Raw genomic sequence first — 19,020 nt, 5'->3', positions numbered from 1 at the left:
TTCACACACACACACACACACACTTTGGAACATAAGCTATTCTTTTATTGGTTTTGGTCCCTAAACAGTTTGAGGAGGGGGAAGTCTAATGTACTTTTAAGGGGAAAAATACTTGTGTTTAATTTGAGGAAAGGGAGGAAAGTGTGTGACACCCTGGCAACTGGTAATGTTGCACAAGCCTCACTGCTGCAGTGCTTCAATGGGGATGCAGTGTTCTTGTGTATAAAACTATTTATACTGAGCAAGCTCCTAAATTATGAACAATGACTAAGCAGTGTCAGCCACTCATTTTTGCATCTCAGTTACGAGGTCCTCATGCAGGTTATATTATCATCCATTTAATCTGCCCTTTCTAATGTTTGTTTTTTTTAACTGTCATTTTTTGTTGACAACAATTCTTCAGAATAATAAAACATCTCAATCAGGCCAAGCTGTTCCACTGCACCATTTTCAAATCCTGCATTCACATTTAACAATTCTGTGTCGATTAAGTGTACCCTAATGCTGCCCCAATTAAACATCTTTCACTGTCATTAAACTAAAAAGTTTCCTGGGGAATTCTTTTAATATACTATGTCCAAATGAATTAGCATGTACTGTAGTAATTCACATTTATAGCACCTTTCATGTTTTATATCAGACAAAGAAGAAGGCATTCAAATAAATTCCTTGAAAAATGAATTATTGAGGCTGAAATAATGACTGAAAATTGAATGCAGTTTTGCAGCTGTTCACAATGGGAAGGACTTGAGGGGGGTGGGGGTGGCAGAAACAGTCCTCCAGGTCTCAAATCTACTGGGCTTTGCTAATCATAATGAGTCAGCAGGTGCTGGCAACTGTTAGCAATAGGGGTTCTACTACATTGCCATAATAGGCTGTATCATACAGCTGCAACACTTTCAGAAAGAAGGACAGCAATTACTGGTACATCTAGGATTGCGCTGTACCATTTTTTTTTACCAGGACAGTTTGAGAATTGAAGATCTATGTCCAGTCCAGATCATCCCTTCAAAATCTGAAGATGGCTTGCAAAGGGAGCAGATAGGCTAGGGCAGTATCTTCTCCTCTCCACCCAGTCCTTGCTCTACTGCAGAGGCAGGCAACCTGGTGCCCTTCATATGTTTTGTACTACAACTTCCAGTAGCCCCAGCCAGCATGGCCAGTGTTCAGGGCTTATGGGAGTTGTAATCCAAAACATCTGGAGGTCACTGGGTTGCCTACTTCTGCCAGCTGTCACTTGGCTCACCCCCAGCAGGATTCATACTTGCATGGCTCAGTGCTGCTCAGGAGCCTTGGGAAACAGAGGAAGAGAGATAACTGGGGAAGACAGAAACCGACTGGTTAGGGCAGTATTTTCCCTTCTCTCCCCTTGTGCTGTCACTTGGTTCATGTGGAAGCAGAGGCCTGTGATCAAAGAGAGAAAGATAAACACAGGATATCAGCCTTTCTACCAACCAATCATTCTATGTCCCGTCACCCCGCATCCGGCTTGCCTGGCCACGGGGGGGGGGGATGTTGCGGGGGGGGTAAGGGCAGGACGAGGTCTAAGGCCATTGGCCCTCGCTCTCAATGTCCTGGTGGGGCGGGGGTTAGCCGGCTGATATTTAGGCTGCGCCGCCCCCTCTCCACTTTCATTTCTGCTTTTCTGGCTCCCTCCCTCCCTCCCAACATGCAGTGTGGGTTGTACTGGTTGCCAAGTAGGAATTTTTGCTCTTAGCCAGATTGGCCGGGCTATGGGGGGGGGGGTTGCCTATTTCATACTGCAGGTGGGATAGGGAGTAATGTAGGCTGATTGGTATCATCTGATTGCTATTCTTATCCAGTCACATAACTGTAATGGCGGTTCCGAGCGGGCACTCCACTGGTGAGCATTTGTGGGCACCGTTTCAGGTGACTGGTAAGGCCCGAGGCTTTCGGCTCCGGGTTTCGTGGCCCCGAGTTGGGAGATACGGCTTACCTCTGAGGCTGACCCTCCTCATCCACTCGGGTGCCGTGGCTCGAGGGGGGGTGACAGGGGAAGGTCTCCCAGCCCAGAATTGGGTGGATTGATCTGCAGGGTGGCTACGGTGCACGCCACGCCTCAGACGACGAATGCCTCACTCAATACCTATGCGCCCGCCGGTGCTTCCTTCGCAGATTGTAATATGTCAATAAATGTGGCCCAGTTTTATCCCAACTCTATTGGTGTCTTCTTGTCATTTTTCCCCCCTATGCACCCGCAAAACCCCATCCATACATTTCAAGTGTCATGCAAACAGTTGTTTATTTTTATACATAATGTTTATGTATCTAGACTCTGCCTTTTCATTCTGTTCAAGGGAGCTTTTCATAAAAGCAGTACAATAAAACCATGCACATCTAAATGGCTCAACACACACACACACACACACACACACACGCAACACGTACACACACACAATTGCAATTAAGTAACTTGCATTCCAGTCATGTGCAGGTTTCCTTGGAAGTAAGTCACATTGTGTTGAGTGGTTCTTACCATTACTAGTAACTGTGTTTAGGGCTGCAGCTTAAGACTGCAATTCTAGCATACATAGAATAAGTATAATTGAATTTAGTGGGACTTGCTTCTGAGTAAACCTGCACTGGATTGTGCTGCTAAACACTTTAACATTGCAATCTTGTGCATGTTTACTCAGAAGGGTGACCTACTATGTTTAATGGGCTTACTCCCAAGTAAGTCTGGAGAGGTCTGAGGCCTGAATTACACACACTATTAATTAATGTAATTAGTATTAAAACACCACAACAGAAGCAGCCTAGCTCCCAAACTATTGTCTCTTTTTTCCTGAAAGTTAATAAACTGATACACTGGCTTATTTCCCTGAGGAGCCCATCCTAAAGCCTCAGGGAGAAACTGTTTTTAAAATATTGCCAACTCTGGGGACTTAGGGACAGAGCATCACAAAAGCAATGAAGAAATATGGGCTAGATTTTATACACAAACAACATATACAGGATGAACCCTCTCCATATTTTTAAGTATTTTTATTTGAAAAAAATGTAAATGCCATCACAAAATAAGAATACAAAACATCAGGAACTTTTTAAAAAACCCATAAAGTACAAATGACACAATATACTTCAGAGACTTAAAATTAATATTGATATTAATTTCAATAAACAAAATATCAATAAAGCATTATATCATCTATAAATAAGATCAAATAGTGTTCTCTAAATAAGCAGTTCAAAAGAGCCAGACTTCCAAAAAAATTAATTTTCATATTAGACTGTCTACTTATCATTGTTTGAAAAGTCAGCTTCTACACTATAGGAACCTCCCAAACCTTTGAAATCTATGTTGTAGGTTGACTTTTTGTAACCTAGCTATAGAAATTATAGCCGCTACATACAAAGTGGCTAAAAGCTTCCTATGTGGAACTCTCCTAAAGCAATTTAGTAATAACAGGGCAACATTGATATGATGGTTACTACATGTATTGACAGCATTCTTCCAAAACACTGAATTGCATCACATTCCCAATATAAGTAATAGTGGCCCTCTTCAGATGCAACTGGGGGAAGGGTGGTTAAGGGAACTACGACTTGGGGCGGTAGAAAAACCACAACCTGTGAGCCCATCACACTACCAGGAACTGCATGATATCCATGGTTTTCTTACCCATCCCTGTGGAGTAGTTAGTTCTCTGGCCTCCTTCCACCACCACCAGTTATCCCAGTGACCATCGCACCGGGAAAATGCATGTGCCAATCACTCCATTCGTCACTATGCGATGGTGACCATAGAATCTGGCCGTGATTCCTAGAGTGTTGCCAGAACACAACACTGCAGGACACTCTAGGCCACCGTCTCTACGGCTGCACCCTAGAAACCACCCAGAGCCTATTTTAACCACTAGAGAGCACGCCACACATAACGGTAAGCCTCCCCAGGGTCTCTTAACCCTGCTTCATGGGGGTGGTTGCCTGGGGTGGTTTACTAACAGTCATTGTCAGGATTTTCTCCCCCCATATGACATGCTAAGCCACCATGGTTTGCTTAACAACACTAACCACGATGGCTTAGCATTACTGTGTGAACAGGGTCAATATGTTCTAACTTGCCTGCAACCCTTCCAGCTTCTGGGGTTAGAGATCTGGTATAACCTAACTGGTGTAATATAAACTCAAAAACATTCTCCCATCCAAAGATAAATGGGCATTGAAACCCAAAATATCATCTCTTTTTTCCCCTCTCCAATTCCTTGTTCAGGTCACTTTTCCAAGCTTTAGCCAAAAGGAAAGAAAGAAAAGGAAGTGTATTAGGCCCAAGTGATATCAGTATTTAGTAGATTTGCAAGAAAACACCCTTCAAATGTGAATGCAAATGGCCTCAATAGCCACTGACCTGACTTGCACATAACATTAACCCATGGTATGTTGTCCTACCTGGAATCTGTCTGGCAGACAATCGAACACACTGCGTTCACACAACACAATAAACCACACTCAAGGTTGAGTATGGGTTGTCATTGAGCCATGAGTTGTTGAAACATGGGTTGTTGTGTTGTCTGAACCCAGCCATGCTAACAACCATAGTTTGTTAACCACAAACAACCCATGAAGAGAACCAATTGTTGTTGGGTTATGAACTGTGGGTTGTTCGTGGGTTCAGACAACACAACAACCCATGGTTCAACAATAACCCACATTTAATCCATAACCTTGAGTGGGGGCTACTGTGTTGTGTGGACCCAGTCGTGGTTTGTTTTCTCAGTCCCTGGGTTGTTTGTTTCCCTCCTCCTTCACTTGTTCCTCCCTGTATCCCAAATGTCTTTGCAGCACTGTAGTTCTGACAGGTAGAGTGGCGGGGGGGGGGTCTATTCTTGCCCATCTCCTGTGTAGCCTGGCAAAACAACCCATGGACAACCTACAGTTCTGGGCTCACACATAATGACAACCCATGATTTAAACAACCCAGAGTTCACAACCCAACAAACCATGGCTTCTCCTTCTGGGTTGTTTGTAGTTGAACAAACCATGGCTTATTAATGTGGTTAGGTTCAACAACCCAGACCATGGGTTAATGTTACGTGTGAACCCAGCCAAAGTATAACTGTCAACTTATGTTCCCAAAGAAAAGCTGTTCCAGTTTGCACTTTATCAAGTTGCTTAACTAAGTCCTCTGAAACACATTTCATCAGTCTATATAGCTTGGCCCTTATCAAGATGGTAAAAAATGTGAAGTAGTTACTTGCAAAAAATTCAGGGTGGTCATCCAGCAGAGTCAGTGGAGAACAACCCAGGCAATATATTTATTCCAGGTGAGTATAACATGTTCATAATCCAGTATGAGAATTGGCGACCTCTGATAAATTATATCAGGTTGGATCCAGGATCTGCCTTCTACAAAAGGAAGGGACCTTCTGTGAAAGGAAGGGCAGAACTTGTGGAAGGACCCTCTGCCAAATTTGTGGGGATTCCTCCCCCTCCACAACACAGCTCACCCCATTCAACAGGGTCTCCTGACTTCATGTGTAGCATTTTCAGGGGATGGTGCGAAGGAAGGGGCAAGGAAGTCTTATTTCTGCTTAAATCTGGATCCAACCCATTTTAAATTCCATACAACACTAACAGATAGTCCCCAAGAGTATGTTGCTCTATTTCAATCCATTGGCTGTTTTGTTTTGAGTTTTTTAACAGAGTGAAAATATACCAGAACTGTGCAACTCCCAAAATGACTTTCCAAACTCAGAACTGCTAAACCTCCTATGACAAAAGGCCTCTATAACATAGGATGCTTTATCCATGGTTTACATCCAGATCAGGGAAAATGCTGAACAAGTCAAACATTAAGCCACACTGAGTTCAATGGGACTTACTCCAGGTAAATATGCATAGGATTGCAACATAAATATACTGGTAGCATCTGAAACAAAAACAGTGCACGAGGGGAAATACTCATATGCAATATGGCAATTCTTGCTGACCACGAATAGCCAAGCTTTACCTGTTCAGACAGGTCCTTTGTAATCACCTCCTTCAAAAGAGTGTAATTAAGTTTGTATAATGCAGTAAAGTCAGCTGAGATATAAACCCCTAGGTGTTTACAGGGCTTATTAGGCCAGCTAAATGGGAACATGTTCTTTAAACTCCAGAGAGAGTAAGGTTATATTCATAATTTCTGACTTTTGTAGATTAGCTTTGTACCCCAATGCAAATCAAACTATCCAACTTCTTTGTGATCTCAAGTTAAACATGTAAAATTTCCAGAAATTTTGAAGCGATGAAAGAATACTTATGGGCGGGGGGGGGGGGGGTTACAAATGAAAATTTGGACAGAAATTGGAAATATATGCAATACTTATTTTCTTGTTGAATCTAAGCTTGCATTACCACTTTGAGAAGATAAAATGTGTTATGTATTACTTTGCTCATACAATTGTACTGTTTGGTATATTTGTGAAATTTAAAAGTATAAATATTTTATTAGCTTTATTCAAACAATAATTACAAATATATGTAATTTTAGAGATGTTGTGCTGCTAGCAAGCTGCTGCACCCCAAAATACCTAAGCATATCTTAATTTTTAGACTGCTAACTGCAGACAAAATTAGCCAAATGAAACCCATAGTACATCGTTTAAACAATAAATCATATATCCTCAAAAATGCTGCTCTTTAAAATTTCTTTCTCTAAACTGAGACAGTCTCTAAAACACCAGTTTCGATTTTGAACTGCAAAAAAAATCCATGGACTTCAGAGAACTGAGGCTCTGCACCTATAGAAACAAGCTTCTCTACTCTTTTACAATTCAGCTTGTTTCTTGGTTTGGTGGATGTGTGTATTTCAAAACCAAAATCAGTGTCTTTTGCATGCTGCCATGTTGAGCTTTGATGGATGCTCTCTTCTTCCATTCAGACACCCATGGGCCACACAAGCCACTTACCTTGGCCTGCAATTCCCTGCACTCTCCGCATCTTTCCTTCTAAATGCTCCAATCTCCAGGCATCCAACCTTTCTTGACCCCTATTTTATTTTAAAGGTTTGTATCCCACCTCTCCAAAGGTCAAGGCAGCTTCCCACAAAATGAACAGCAATACCAGCAATACCAATAGCAACAAAGCAATTTAAAACAACAGTCTGAAACTATAGTCATGAAAATAGTGCTCTCTATTGTAACAGTACTACAGAATCAGAAACATCCACTCATCTGTCATAGGTTCTTCCATAGAGATCGGTCTCACATCTTCCTCCCCTCATCCCTTCATGTTGAGTGCACATTATGACCCGGATGGTTCTGTGAATAGAAAGTTCCATCATCTCCTATAGCAGGGGTAGGCAACCTGCTGTGTGTCCCCTGCAGATGTTTGGACTACAAATCCCATAATCCATGACAATTGGCTGTGCTGGCTGTGGTTTATGGGAATTGTAGTCCAAAATTCCTAGAAGGCACCAGTTGCCTACCTCAGGATACAGAACCTTAGGTCTGGAGACCAAATCATTCCTTTACACCATTTCCCATACCTCAATTATGTTCTAGCCCTCCTGGAGTCTCAATCCAATCCTCTAGGGTTGTCCAGATGGCCACACCCTCTTCCCCCCAACCTGTGATTTTTTTGTGGTTTCCCAGCTTTTGTGCAGTTTTTTCCCCATTCTAAAAAGTTGAAATGTCTCTCCGAAGACTTAGTTACTGCCACTGAGAGCTTTAAGCTAAAATATGCTGCATTTGGGGTCCTGCCCCTTTTGTCGTTGGCCCTGCCCCACTTTGCCTTCAGCCCTGCTCACCACTGGAATTGGCCCCCAAAAGTTTATCCAAAATGGAATTTGGCCCCCAGGCTGAAAGGAGTTCTGCACCTCTGCTCTAACAGGCCTAATTTAAGCAGCCATCTAAGGTTGCTTTGTAGTAACTCCACCATTTTAGAATCATTACAGTAGTACAATCAGTCAAAATGGCATGGAGAAATTAACTGTTTTGTTTTTACAAACTGATCAGATAAAATGATTCTTCATCTTGTTATTACAAAGTAGCTGATATATGCTTCATCTGTTACCTACCCTTTTGCTTGTAGTAGATGGATAATTTGTAAACTGAAGCAGTTAAGGGGTTTGTATATTTGAATGTGTGAGAGACAAAGAGCAACTGACTGAGATATACAGTATTTCTTTATGCTAGAACCTAATTGGGTTATGGGAAATGGTGCTGGGGAATGCTCACAATACTTTCATGCATATTTTCCATTTTCAGCAGGTACTTATGATTACTACTGCATTTATTAAAACCTGCTTGCTTGGTTAGATAAGAAGAAACAGGCTGTGTTGACGAACCTACTGCTCCTGTTCTACTTGCCAAAATGCAAGATTATCAGACGATAAATAATGTGTGGTTTTTCTCTCCCTTGTAGTTGCACTCTGCTGTGACCAGGATCCAAGTACAAAGACCTGGTTTCAATTACACCTTTGCCCATATCTGCATCCTAAATAACGACAAGTCTTGCATAGTGGATGACATTGTGCGTGTTCTGAAGGATCTAAAGGCTTCTCGCTTGTCTAATCAAACTAATTTTTCTATCACGTATCCAATCACGCACTTAAAGGATGGCCAAGCAGTGTACAATGGGCACCAGCTTGGTGGTGTTACCGTGCACAGCAAGGACCGGGTGAAGTCTGCCGAAGCCATTCAGCTCACCTACTACTTGCAGGCAATCAACTCCCTGAATGACATGGTGGCAGAAAAGTGGGAATCCAACTTTTGCGACACTGTTGAACTTTTCCAGAAATCCAACCAGAATGTCACGATGTACCCCTTCACTTCATCATCTCTTCAAGAAGACTTCCAGAAGACAAGTAGGGTCTCGGAACGTTACCTGACCACAAGCCTGGCCCTTGTGCTAACCTTGGCCATGCTCTGCTGTTCCATGCAAGACTGTGTCCGCAGCAAACCCTGGCTTGGCCTCCTTGGGTTGTTAACTGTGAGTCTGGCCACTCTCACTGCAGCTGGAATCATTAACCTGACTGGCGGGAAATACAATTCTACCTTCCTGGGGATTCCATTCATTGTGTTAGGTAACTATCTCTTATTCTGTTATTTCTGTGGGTCTGTCTGAAATATCTCCTTTGTGTCATGTTTCAATGCAGGCAAGGGCCTTGGGCAAGGTGTAGATAGTCCTAGGAGCAGCAGTGAGAGAGCAACCAGTTCAGTCCAAAGTCATACACAGAAGTTCTGAGGAGGGTTTGCAGGCACAGGCAGAGTTGAGGTCAAGGCAGTCCAGAGGTCAGTTTACCAGTAGCAGTTTTAGCAAGCATCAAGACCAATCAAGGGGGTATCCAAAAGCATTACCCAGATGGGTAGCCAAAGTCTAGGAGCCTATCAGATTGGGTATCTTGAAAGCAAAGCCAAGGTTAAGGTGCTGTTGTTTGCAGCAAAAAGCTGGGGTCGGCAAGGCTGAATTTATAGCCAGTCGTTAATCAGCCAGCTGGCTAATTAGGTCAGCCTGTTGCTTTTAAGGGAGGCCCCACGCTGTTACTTCCTTTTGTTCTTTTGCTGCTCGTGTCTGATCTCTGCTGTTCAGAGGGATGGATCCCCCCCAGAGTCTGCTTCCAGCATTTGGGGAAGTTCAGGAACTGCTCGAGAGGGGCCCGGTTGCTCCTGTAATATTTCCAGAGGAGGACTGGCAGCCAAGGCCTCCTGTTCCTTGCTGAGCTCTGGCTGGGGCGCATTGTGCTGGCTCTACCCATCCTCTTCTTCCTCAGATGAATCCTCCTGCAGGTAGGGCATGACACTTTGTCTGAAGGAGTGGACACTGTGAGGGCCTAGGACATTTGGAAGAGCCAAAACTTGTTTAAGCATTAATCATCATTCAGAATATAGGGGTCCAACATGCTTGCTTTGAGCCAAGAAATCAACAGAACGTTTCTACTTACTGTCATACTTCATACTGAATGTCAGTCCACATGATTCGCATAATATGTAGAGTTGTTATTATTCTTACGAGGGGTGGGGAACCTCAGGCCTGTGGCAAATCTGGCCCTGCTGGGGTCCCAATCCAGCCTTCCAGGGTTCCCCAGAAGGCTACACCCCCTTCCTCTTTCCCCCACCAGCCCTTGTCTTGTGGTTTCCTGGTTTCTTCTCATTTTTCCCATTCTAAAAGGTTGAAATGAAAGGTCTGCCAAGGCTTCGTCACTGGCAGTAAGGACGTTACGCTAAAATATGCTATTTGGGCCCCATCCCTTTGGCCTCCCCCACCCCTTAAATGCAGTCTCTGAGAGCTTTTCCAAAATTGAGTTTGGCCCCTGGGATGAAAGAGCTTCCCCATCCTTGTTTTATACTTTACATGGAATGGAACCTCAGCTGTTCCATAGCATAGTTTTGTCCACAGCTAAGATTAATGTAGGCATTAGTACAGGGAGTTGTGCAAGAGGAAGTGATGGAGGGAAATCAAATGCATATTTCTCTGTAGAAAATGTGGCTGGCTTTGGTACTACTTAGGTTTATAACAAAACCCTGTGCAGCTCCTCTTACTGAAATTTAAAATATCAGTTGCCTTGGTGAATAAGAGCAGTAGCTTGGATTTATTTTTCATTTACTTAGTACATACAACATACTTATCCTTATACTCTGTTCTGAGTATGTACTGCTTTTTATCACTGGCGTTTATTTTAATCCGAATGTATCTAGGGAGCAATAATAAGTAGTCCCAGTTTGATTTTCAGTTGGTAATCATGGATTTACTTTGTGCATGACATAACAGAAGGATGCTGTGCTGAACTGGAGATGTTTGTTTTCAGGCAAAGAAAAAACGAAAGCATTTACATTCCTATACCTTGGATTTTGCAAACTAATTCTGTGGGACTATTTTTGATGCCTCATTGGACATCTCAGCCGGGGGTGGGGGGGATAATTTCTGTTCTTCTCTGATTTAGACAGTATAGAGTATCATTAGATATTGGGGAAGAAAGGCACTAAAACAGGGAGGGAGTAAACTAGGCATGGTTGAAAGGGGCATTCCTCTTGTGTCAGATGCATTCTGCAAAGAGATCTGGTTTACAATAGTAGAAATATTTCCATTAATGGAAATATTTTCTGGATTGAGTTTTCTGTAATGACAATGCCACCTGGAGAAATAAAAGTCTTCCGTTATCTAGCATTAAGCTAAACTATGCCACTAATTCTGCCTATATTATTATTTTATTATTTATTTCATTTGTATGCTGCCCAATAGCCAAAGCTCTCTGGACAGTTCACAGAAATTACACACCACAATACAAGATAATAAAACCTCTAACATACAAAAATAAAACAATTTAAACAGCTAAAACAGTTAAAATACTGGACTTGATAAAAACAACTGACATAAATGCCACATCATATGCCATCAAATGCCACAGTCTGGGAGTAGAGGACGGTCTTAACCTAGTGCCGAAAAGATAATAGTGTTGGTGCCAGGCAGAACTCAGTGGGGAGAGCATTCCATAATCGGGACCACCACTGAGAAGGCCCTCTCCCTTGTTGCCACCTTCCAAGCCACCCTCAGAGAAGGCAGTTGGGGGAAGGCCTCTGATGTTGATCGCAATGTCTGGGTAAGTTCATGTTGGGTGAAGCACTCCGTCAGGTATATATGTTGATGAATTAACATATGCAAATTATGTCAACCTCCCTGGATGTCATAGAGGAGGGCAATAGCTATTCCAATCAGGGGACTGAAAAGAAACAACTAAGAGGTATTTGAAAACAGAGTTTGCAAGAACAGCGCTCTCGTATAGGATTTCAAGACAGGGAGGTCATTTGGATTAGATGACCTCAAATTATTAGATGACCTCAGATTAGATGACCTCAAATAAAGTTCCTCATATTATATCTTTAGAAAGCCCATGGGTTAGTTTTGCCTTCATTCATACATACTGTGGGGGTGGGGGCAGAGAGAGCAATGCAGACTTCAGACCATTGATACCTCCTTGTTGACATCGTTGCTCATTTGCAGAATGCTCAGTGAACTGATTTGATAGAGGCTTCACAGCTGAAATTTAATTTCCAGCGCTTCTTTATGCTTTAGCATAAGTGAGCTCATATTGCTTCATCCCATCTTGTAGCTGTGTTATACATCTCTTGGGTGGGTTGCTTGATTTAAAAAAATGCATTCAGATTGAATATTAAATCTGCTAAAATGTGCACCTAATATGCATGCTCTCCTCTTGTGTTTTTAACTAAAAAGCGGGTTTAGATTCATCTTTCACAGCAGCCATTTATGGACACCAGATGCTTAGCAGAAAGTAAGGAAGTCAAAATTGGAAGGAGATATGGTTTTATTCCAGTTCCAAATTACATCCCAAATGTAACATAAATACCATGCAGCCTAAAGGCAACATACTGCAGGAATTTGTTGTCAGGAGACTAGTCATTTCTGCCATTTCCATAAATTTGTCTGTAGGAAATGTGACAATGCTTTGACCAAAAATAAGTAGATTGTGCAAAATACAGTCAGGGCCAGAAATATTGGAACAAGGATAACTGTTTTGGCAGTTGGCCTCTGTACACCACCACATTGAAGTTGAAAGGAAACACACCCAGATGGGAGCGAAGTCAGGACTTTCAGCTGTAATTCAAGGGGTTTGACAAAAGTGGGGCACTAACCATTCAGGAAGGACAGCCAGTGGCATACACACACACCCATTGTTGGTGGCTCATAAGTAGTGGAACAAACCAACATCATTTCAAACTTAAGGATCGCCTTTAATACCTGGATGAAAATCTTTTGCAGTCAATGACTACCTGAAGTCTGGAACCCATGGACATGACCCAATGCTGAGTGTCCTCCCTCGCGATGCTTTGCCAGGCCTTTACTGTAGCTGCCTTCAGCTGCTGCTTGTTTGTGGGTCTTTCTGCCTTCAGTCTTGTCTTCAGTAAGTGAAAAGCATGCTCTATTGGGTTGAGATCAGGTGACTGACTTGGCCATTGAAGAACATCCCCCTTCTTCGCCTTGAGAAACTCTTGGGTAGCTTTTGCTGTATGTTTTGGGTCATTATCCATCTGCAATATGAAGCAGCGTCCTATCAGTTTGGCAGCATTCGGCTGAATCTGAGCAGAAAGTATAGCCCTATATACTTCAGAATTCGTCCTGCTGCTTTTATCAGCAGTCAGGTCATCAATAAACACCAGTGACCTGGTTCCATTGGCAGCCATACATGCCCATGCCATAACACGGCCTCCACCATGTTTGACGGATGATGTGGTATGCTTTGGATCATGAGCTGTTCCTTTCCTTCTCCATACTTCTCTCTTCCCATCATTCTGGTACAAGTTAATCTTGGTTTCATCCGTCCAAAGAATCTTATTCCAGAACTGGGCAGGCTTTTTTAGGTGTTTGCTGGCAAAGGCTAATCTGGCCTGTCTGTTCTTGAGCGTTACCAGTGGTTTGCACCTTGTTGTGAAGCCTCTGTATTTACATTCATAAAGCCATCTCTTGACTGTAGATGTTGACAATGACATGCCTACCTCCTCAAGAGCATTCTTGACCTGGCTAGATGTTGTGAAAGGGTTCCTCTTCACCATGAGCAGAATTATGCGGTCATCCACTGTAGTTGTCTTCCGTGGTCTTCCAGGCCTTTTGCTGTTGCTGAGCTTGCCAGTTAATTCCTTCTTTTTCAGGATGTTCCAAACTGAAATATTGGCCACTCCCACTGTTTTTGCTATCTCTCTGATGGGTTTATTTTGTTTCCTCGGCCTAATGATGGCCTCCTTCACTCGCATGGACACCTCTTTGGACCTCATGTTGGGAGTTCCAGTGAACAGCTACCAAATGCAAATGTAACACTCAGAACCACCTCCAGGCCTTTTGTCTGCTTGATTGGTCATGGGGTACCCAGGAAACAGGCCACACCTGGCCATGCAGCTGCTTGTCAGGCATTTGTTTCCTTACTTATGAGCCACCAACAATGGGGGGGGTGTATGCCACTGGCTGTCCTTCCTGAATGGTTAGTGCCCCACTTTTGTCAAACCCCTTGAATTACAGCTGAAAGTCCTGACTTCGCTCCCATCTGGGTGTGTTTCCTTTCAACTTCAATGTGGTGGTGTACAGAGGCCAACTGCCAAAACAGTTATCCTTGTTCCAATATTTCTGGCCCTGACTGTATATCACCCTCCCCACTCTATGTCAGAATAAGGAAAACATTCACTGAAGGAATTAAATCCACAAGTCTGCCCATAGAATACATAGCATGGAGTAATTTTTGAAATGATACCCAGATTAAGGGATCAAGACACACGTTGCCCAAGGACAATTTTTCACATTTTTAATTGACTGCCCATGAACATACAGTGATCCTGACTTTTGTATAGGTTAAAATTAACTATGGCAAGTTGTTTGACAGCAGATACATGCACATTTTTGTTCCCTCCAGGAATGAGTTTCAAGGAAGCAATTTGACTCTAAATAATTGTCAGAGCAAAATTGCCCAGTTCATTTGAATCCTTCCAATGGTTTGCATGGCTTAATAAAAACTGGCAAAAGCTAGACTGCATAGTGAGGGACCAGTGCATAGAAGGCTTCTAAAGAATCTTTAATGAGAATTAGTTCAGCCTGGGAGACGGCTTTATCTCTCTACCAAATATAACATTCAGTACTAGTATCAAGAAGTTACATATTTACTAGAAACAAAAGAGCTGGCTGGTTTATTTTAAATCAGTATGAAACCTCCAACTCTCCTAACCCCATCAGCCCCGATTGTAAAACAGCCCTCTGTTCTCCCTCATCGCTCACTTGCCTTCCCTCTCCCTGAGCGATTCAGCCCCTGGCCTAATTCCCATCCTGCTCTGAGCGAGGTTTTCCTCTGGCTAAACTGGCCTTTTACTTTGTGCGCAGTAGCCGTACTATTTTCCCAATATTGTTTGAGTGATTTTGCAGTTAGAATAGACCTCCTCTCAAGAAACACTCATACATTGAATCAACACATAAATGGGGAGCAAGACTGTACTGACTAACCCCACCCCTGACATTGTGCATCCTTGCTTACCATACCCTTTGGCATCTGCACATTCACTGGAACATCTGTAGTAAGGAACCCTTCACATGAACAACTGTACACACAAAGATATCCATGTGACCTGGAACCCTGCGCAATCAAGGTTGCAGAATGTGTTGGTGTCTTCAAAGGCTTCCTTGCTGAAGATGGCTGTGGCAAACCCATAAACATCAGGGTGGGGCAAGCTGGCATGCACAGTGTTAGGGGCGGGGCTAGCCAGCATGGCCCTGCTCCACAGTGACCTGTTGATTCAAAACATCCGTGATTCTAGTGAAGGGAGCTAATGTTTGTCCAAAAATAATAACAACAATAATTGGGCTTGCAGGCAGCATGCAGAAAAAATCTACATTTGGATGGATGAACACTGGGGTCTAGCTTGATTGATGGGCCAGTTCTTCCTTGTGGATGGGCCAATTCATCTTATTACAGTAGGCTCTGTGGTACATAGCATAGTGTTGCAGGAGTCCCTTACTGTCCTTATTTTAAAAGACTGGATCTGGTTCTGATGTTATGCACCTTTATTTTCATCCTCCATTCAAAACCAAGCATACTTTAAAAAAGGAAATTGGGTGTGGAGAGAAAAACAGTGGGATGGGCAGTGTGGACATAATAGCAAAGGGGGGGTAATAAATGATAGGTGGGCACTTGCTGTAATAAAAGCAAAGGAATAAAGGAATAAATGGTTCATTGCAATTTGTTGTGGCTTGTTAGAATCCTGTGTTTATCAGCTTCTCAGGTCCCAGGGCATGGTCTGAAGGCACATAAGGCAGCCAACTTGCTGAAGCTAAGCAGGTTTGGGTCTGGTCAGTGCTTGGAAGGGAGACCACCTGGGAACCACATGTAGACACCTTGAGTTCCAAAATGGAAGAAAGGTGGGATATAAATGTAATAAAATAAATAAATAAATCTTCTATGATGCTTTTCATCCCCTTCAGAGAATTATGGCTTTATGTCTTCACACAAAGACCATTCATAACAGGAATATTCCATCAGCATTCTTGCATGTACACATATGTTGTGTGTTTAGACTCCTTCTATAGGGAAGGTTCCCTGTCTTCAGAAAAGATCTGCAAACCAGCTCTTTGCTCTCTTCTTCTAGAAACAAGTCTAGTTTTTATGCACATGATAACATCATAATCTTTACAGTGATATTTCATCAACTAGCTGCTCTGGCATAAAGACTGCTAATCATAATTACTTCCAGGTTTAATCCCTGGCATCTGCAATGAAAAGGTACTCAAACACCAGTCATGGGAAATACCTCTGCTGCCTGAGGTCTTGGAGAGCTATTGCCATTTAGAAACAGTCCTGGGCTAGATGGGCCATTATAACTCAGGGCTCCTTCACATGGAGCTTTTATCCTGCTATTGAGATTGCTCACTCATGGAAGTTTGCAGGTCCTTTTCATGATGTCGTTAACCTCCAGGACACATCCAGAGGTATTTCCTGCTTATTGTGTCTCAGAAAGATCCGGAAATAATGAACTATTTATTTTTAATCAGATTGTTATGCAATTAAAAGAGCCACTAGATGGCGCTGTTTCATTGAGTTCTATGGAACCTTGAAAATTAAAAGTTTCCCCTCTCAGCAATCACATAGTCGTGGTCTGGGAGCCTGGGGTAAACACGGAAAGGCTCCAGAACGGGAGGACTGCAGGGTTTTCTTTAGTGTAAAGGCAGCCTCACTGTGTATTCACTGCTCCTACTCCATGTGGCCATGTTCTTCACTGCAAGGCCTGGGGCAACTGGTGGCTCCCAATCACCTCAGGTGCAGCTCTCCACCTCTCTCCCTCTCATTCACTCATTTACTTGCTCTCTCTTTTTGCAGTAGCTGCTCACTCTCAGCTGGAGCTCTCTGGCTTTGCCTTGTTGTTTGCTTTAGCAAAGGGCCATCTGCTGTGATCTGGGCTACCCGAGGAGAGACAGGATGGTGGAGAGACAGGAGACCTGACACTCATTAGCTGCAAAGTGGCTGCGATGTTAGGAAGAGGAGAATACAGGAGCCATTAGCCAATTTGCTGGTGAGGGGAGCCTAAAAGGCAAAGAGCAACATGGTTGGCTAGCTGCAGTGGTACACTGCACAGGTGCTGGAGGGGAAATTGAATGAGAGAGAGAGAGAGAGAGAGAGATTCTTCCCTGGGAGATTTTGCAGCATAGAGTTGAGCAGAGCACTTTCTCAGTGATGAGGAAAAAATCCATCTGAACCCGAGGATCAAGTGAGCCTGTTGGAATTTGCCTGCCTGGTGACTGACCGATGAGGGGAGGGGAGCCCTGAAAAACCCTCAGCCGAGTCTGGTGCACATCATCACCACTTGACTGGCAAAGGAAGAGGAGAGGTCCCCTAACACAGCCCAGGAAAGGCCCCCAAATGGCCTCAGTGGTGGTGCCCGGAGCCAAAGCACCTCCTGCTTGAAAAATAGTGAAGATCATGGCCCTAAGGAATTGTAGATACTGAGAAGTGGTGCAGGCATCCATCACATGGCTATATCTGAAGTCCTAGGAAGCAGATATAAGACCAGATTTGGGGGAGTGGGGGTGGAACTCCAGTTGCCTGATCACTTCAGAAGGCAGGCTAGGAGGGCTTTTTGTTATTATTATTATTTTATAGAAATATTAGCGCTCTTGCCCTCCGCTCCCCTAAGGGGCATTCAACCTGACATGCCAGTGTGTGTTTGAGCTACACAGAGAGAAAAGTTGTTTACTGCAGTGTGGGCAAGAGTGGGAAGCCAAAGTGCCTCCCTCTTCACTCAGTGGTGGCAGCGCTATGCCAACGGGAAATGTCCGCACTATGCCCCTCAGCATGACCCAGGCATGTTGCAACTGCAGCAAGTGAGGGAGAGACCACTCTTACCAATTTCTGTCTGATGACTTTTATGAAAGAGTACCTACTTTTCTGTCAGAAATTGGCACCTCTACCCCCACCCCACCTCACTAAGGGATTGAAGAATAAGATGAGAAGGAAAGATCAGACAAGAGAGCTTAGACCTCAGAAATGTACTATATCCAATGGGGGGGGGAATATGTGTGAGCTAGCTTATTGTCAGCCTTTGCTGCAGTGTAGCTTCCCCAATCTGGCCCCCTCCAGATGTTTTAGACTTCAGCTTCCATCAGCCCAAGTCAGCGTGGCCAACAGTAGGAATGGTAGGGAAAACATTGGGAAGGCAACAGGTTGGAGAAGGTAGCTGTAATATGTGAGGACCCTCTTATACAGATGAAAAAAGGGATGCCAAAGAGAACAGACCTGCCTCCCAGTCAGTGCATCTGAGAGTTTGGGTTTATCCTGAAACCAGCAGGTGCTTAATATTTTGCCAAAGAAATCATCCAGGCACTATGTGTAATAAAACAAATAGGTAAAGCTTGTGACAAGTATCTGGCATGATATTACGCGGCCATTGAAAACACTGAAATTAGTAACTTGAATCCAAAACATTGCCCTTCGTGTTAGAAAGAAAAAAAGAAAAAGAAATCACAGTAGATTTTCATAAAGAACCAGTGGTTGTTGACCTATCTGAAATTATTAACAGCCAAGGAAGCTAAAAATAATGTTCAATTAAATTAATTCATAAATAATATGCCCCTTCCCAAAGGGCAGTCAGTGTCCACACACTTATATCTGTTTCTCTCCTTGGTCAAAATACATCATTTGATCAATCAAAACATTTTGCCTCAAGTGTTTTGAATTTTAAATTTTAATGCTTAGGGTCTTTCTTCCACCGCTACCACCACCGCTCCAAAATCTTTGATATATACAAAATTTCATTTCATTTTTCTTTTAGGTAGTTTTCTCTTAATTTCTTGTCCCTTTGAATTGTTTCTTTTTTCTTTTAGGTATGCTTCTCTAATCTTTTTTTCCCTCTATGCTTATTTTCCATGTTCTTTTCTAATAGGTCTCCTTCCCTAAGAATATGTTGCCACCGCTGCCACCACCAACACCACCCGTTTCACCCTCACCCACCTCCATTTTCCCTTTTACTCTGTTACTGTTACTCACTTTATTTCCCCAATATGGTGTTTTTCAGATGTTTTGCACTATAACTCCTA

General features: G+C 43.1%; 1 protein-coding gene across 2 annotated transcripts in view; it reads left to right on the top strand.

Annotated features, from left to right (window-relative positions):
* Positions 1-19,020, top strand: part of PTCHD1 (patched domain containing 1) — an 80,584-nt gene that overhangs the window by 26,057 nt on the left and 35,507 nt on the right. The window contains exons 2-3 of one of the 2 annotated variants that reach the window (XM_084841744.1): positions 8,368-8,394; positions 8,560-9,028. In XM_084841744.1, coding sequence (XP_084697870.1) covers positions 8,368-8,394; positions 8,560-9,028 — 496 coding nt within the window. Of the gene's footprint in view, positions 1-8,367; positions 9,029-19,020 lie in introns of both variants that reach the window. The other variant, XM_084841743.1, reaches the window with a different exon arrangement.

This window comes from Heloderma suspectum, chromosome 3, assembly GCF_057233095.1.
Source record: "Heloderma suspectum isolate Gila_16-S chromosome 3, 16-S_ref, whole genome shotgun sequence".
NCBI classification, from domain to species: Eukaryota; Metazoa; Chordata; class Lepidosauria; order Squamata; family Helodermatidae; genus Heloderma; species Heloderma suspectum.
The sequence above is the reverse complement of the archived record's forward strand: the minus strand, read 5'-3'. Positions and strand labels throughout refer to the sequence as shown.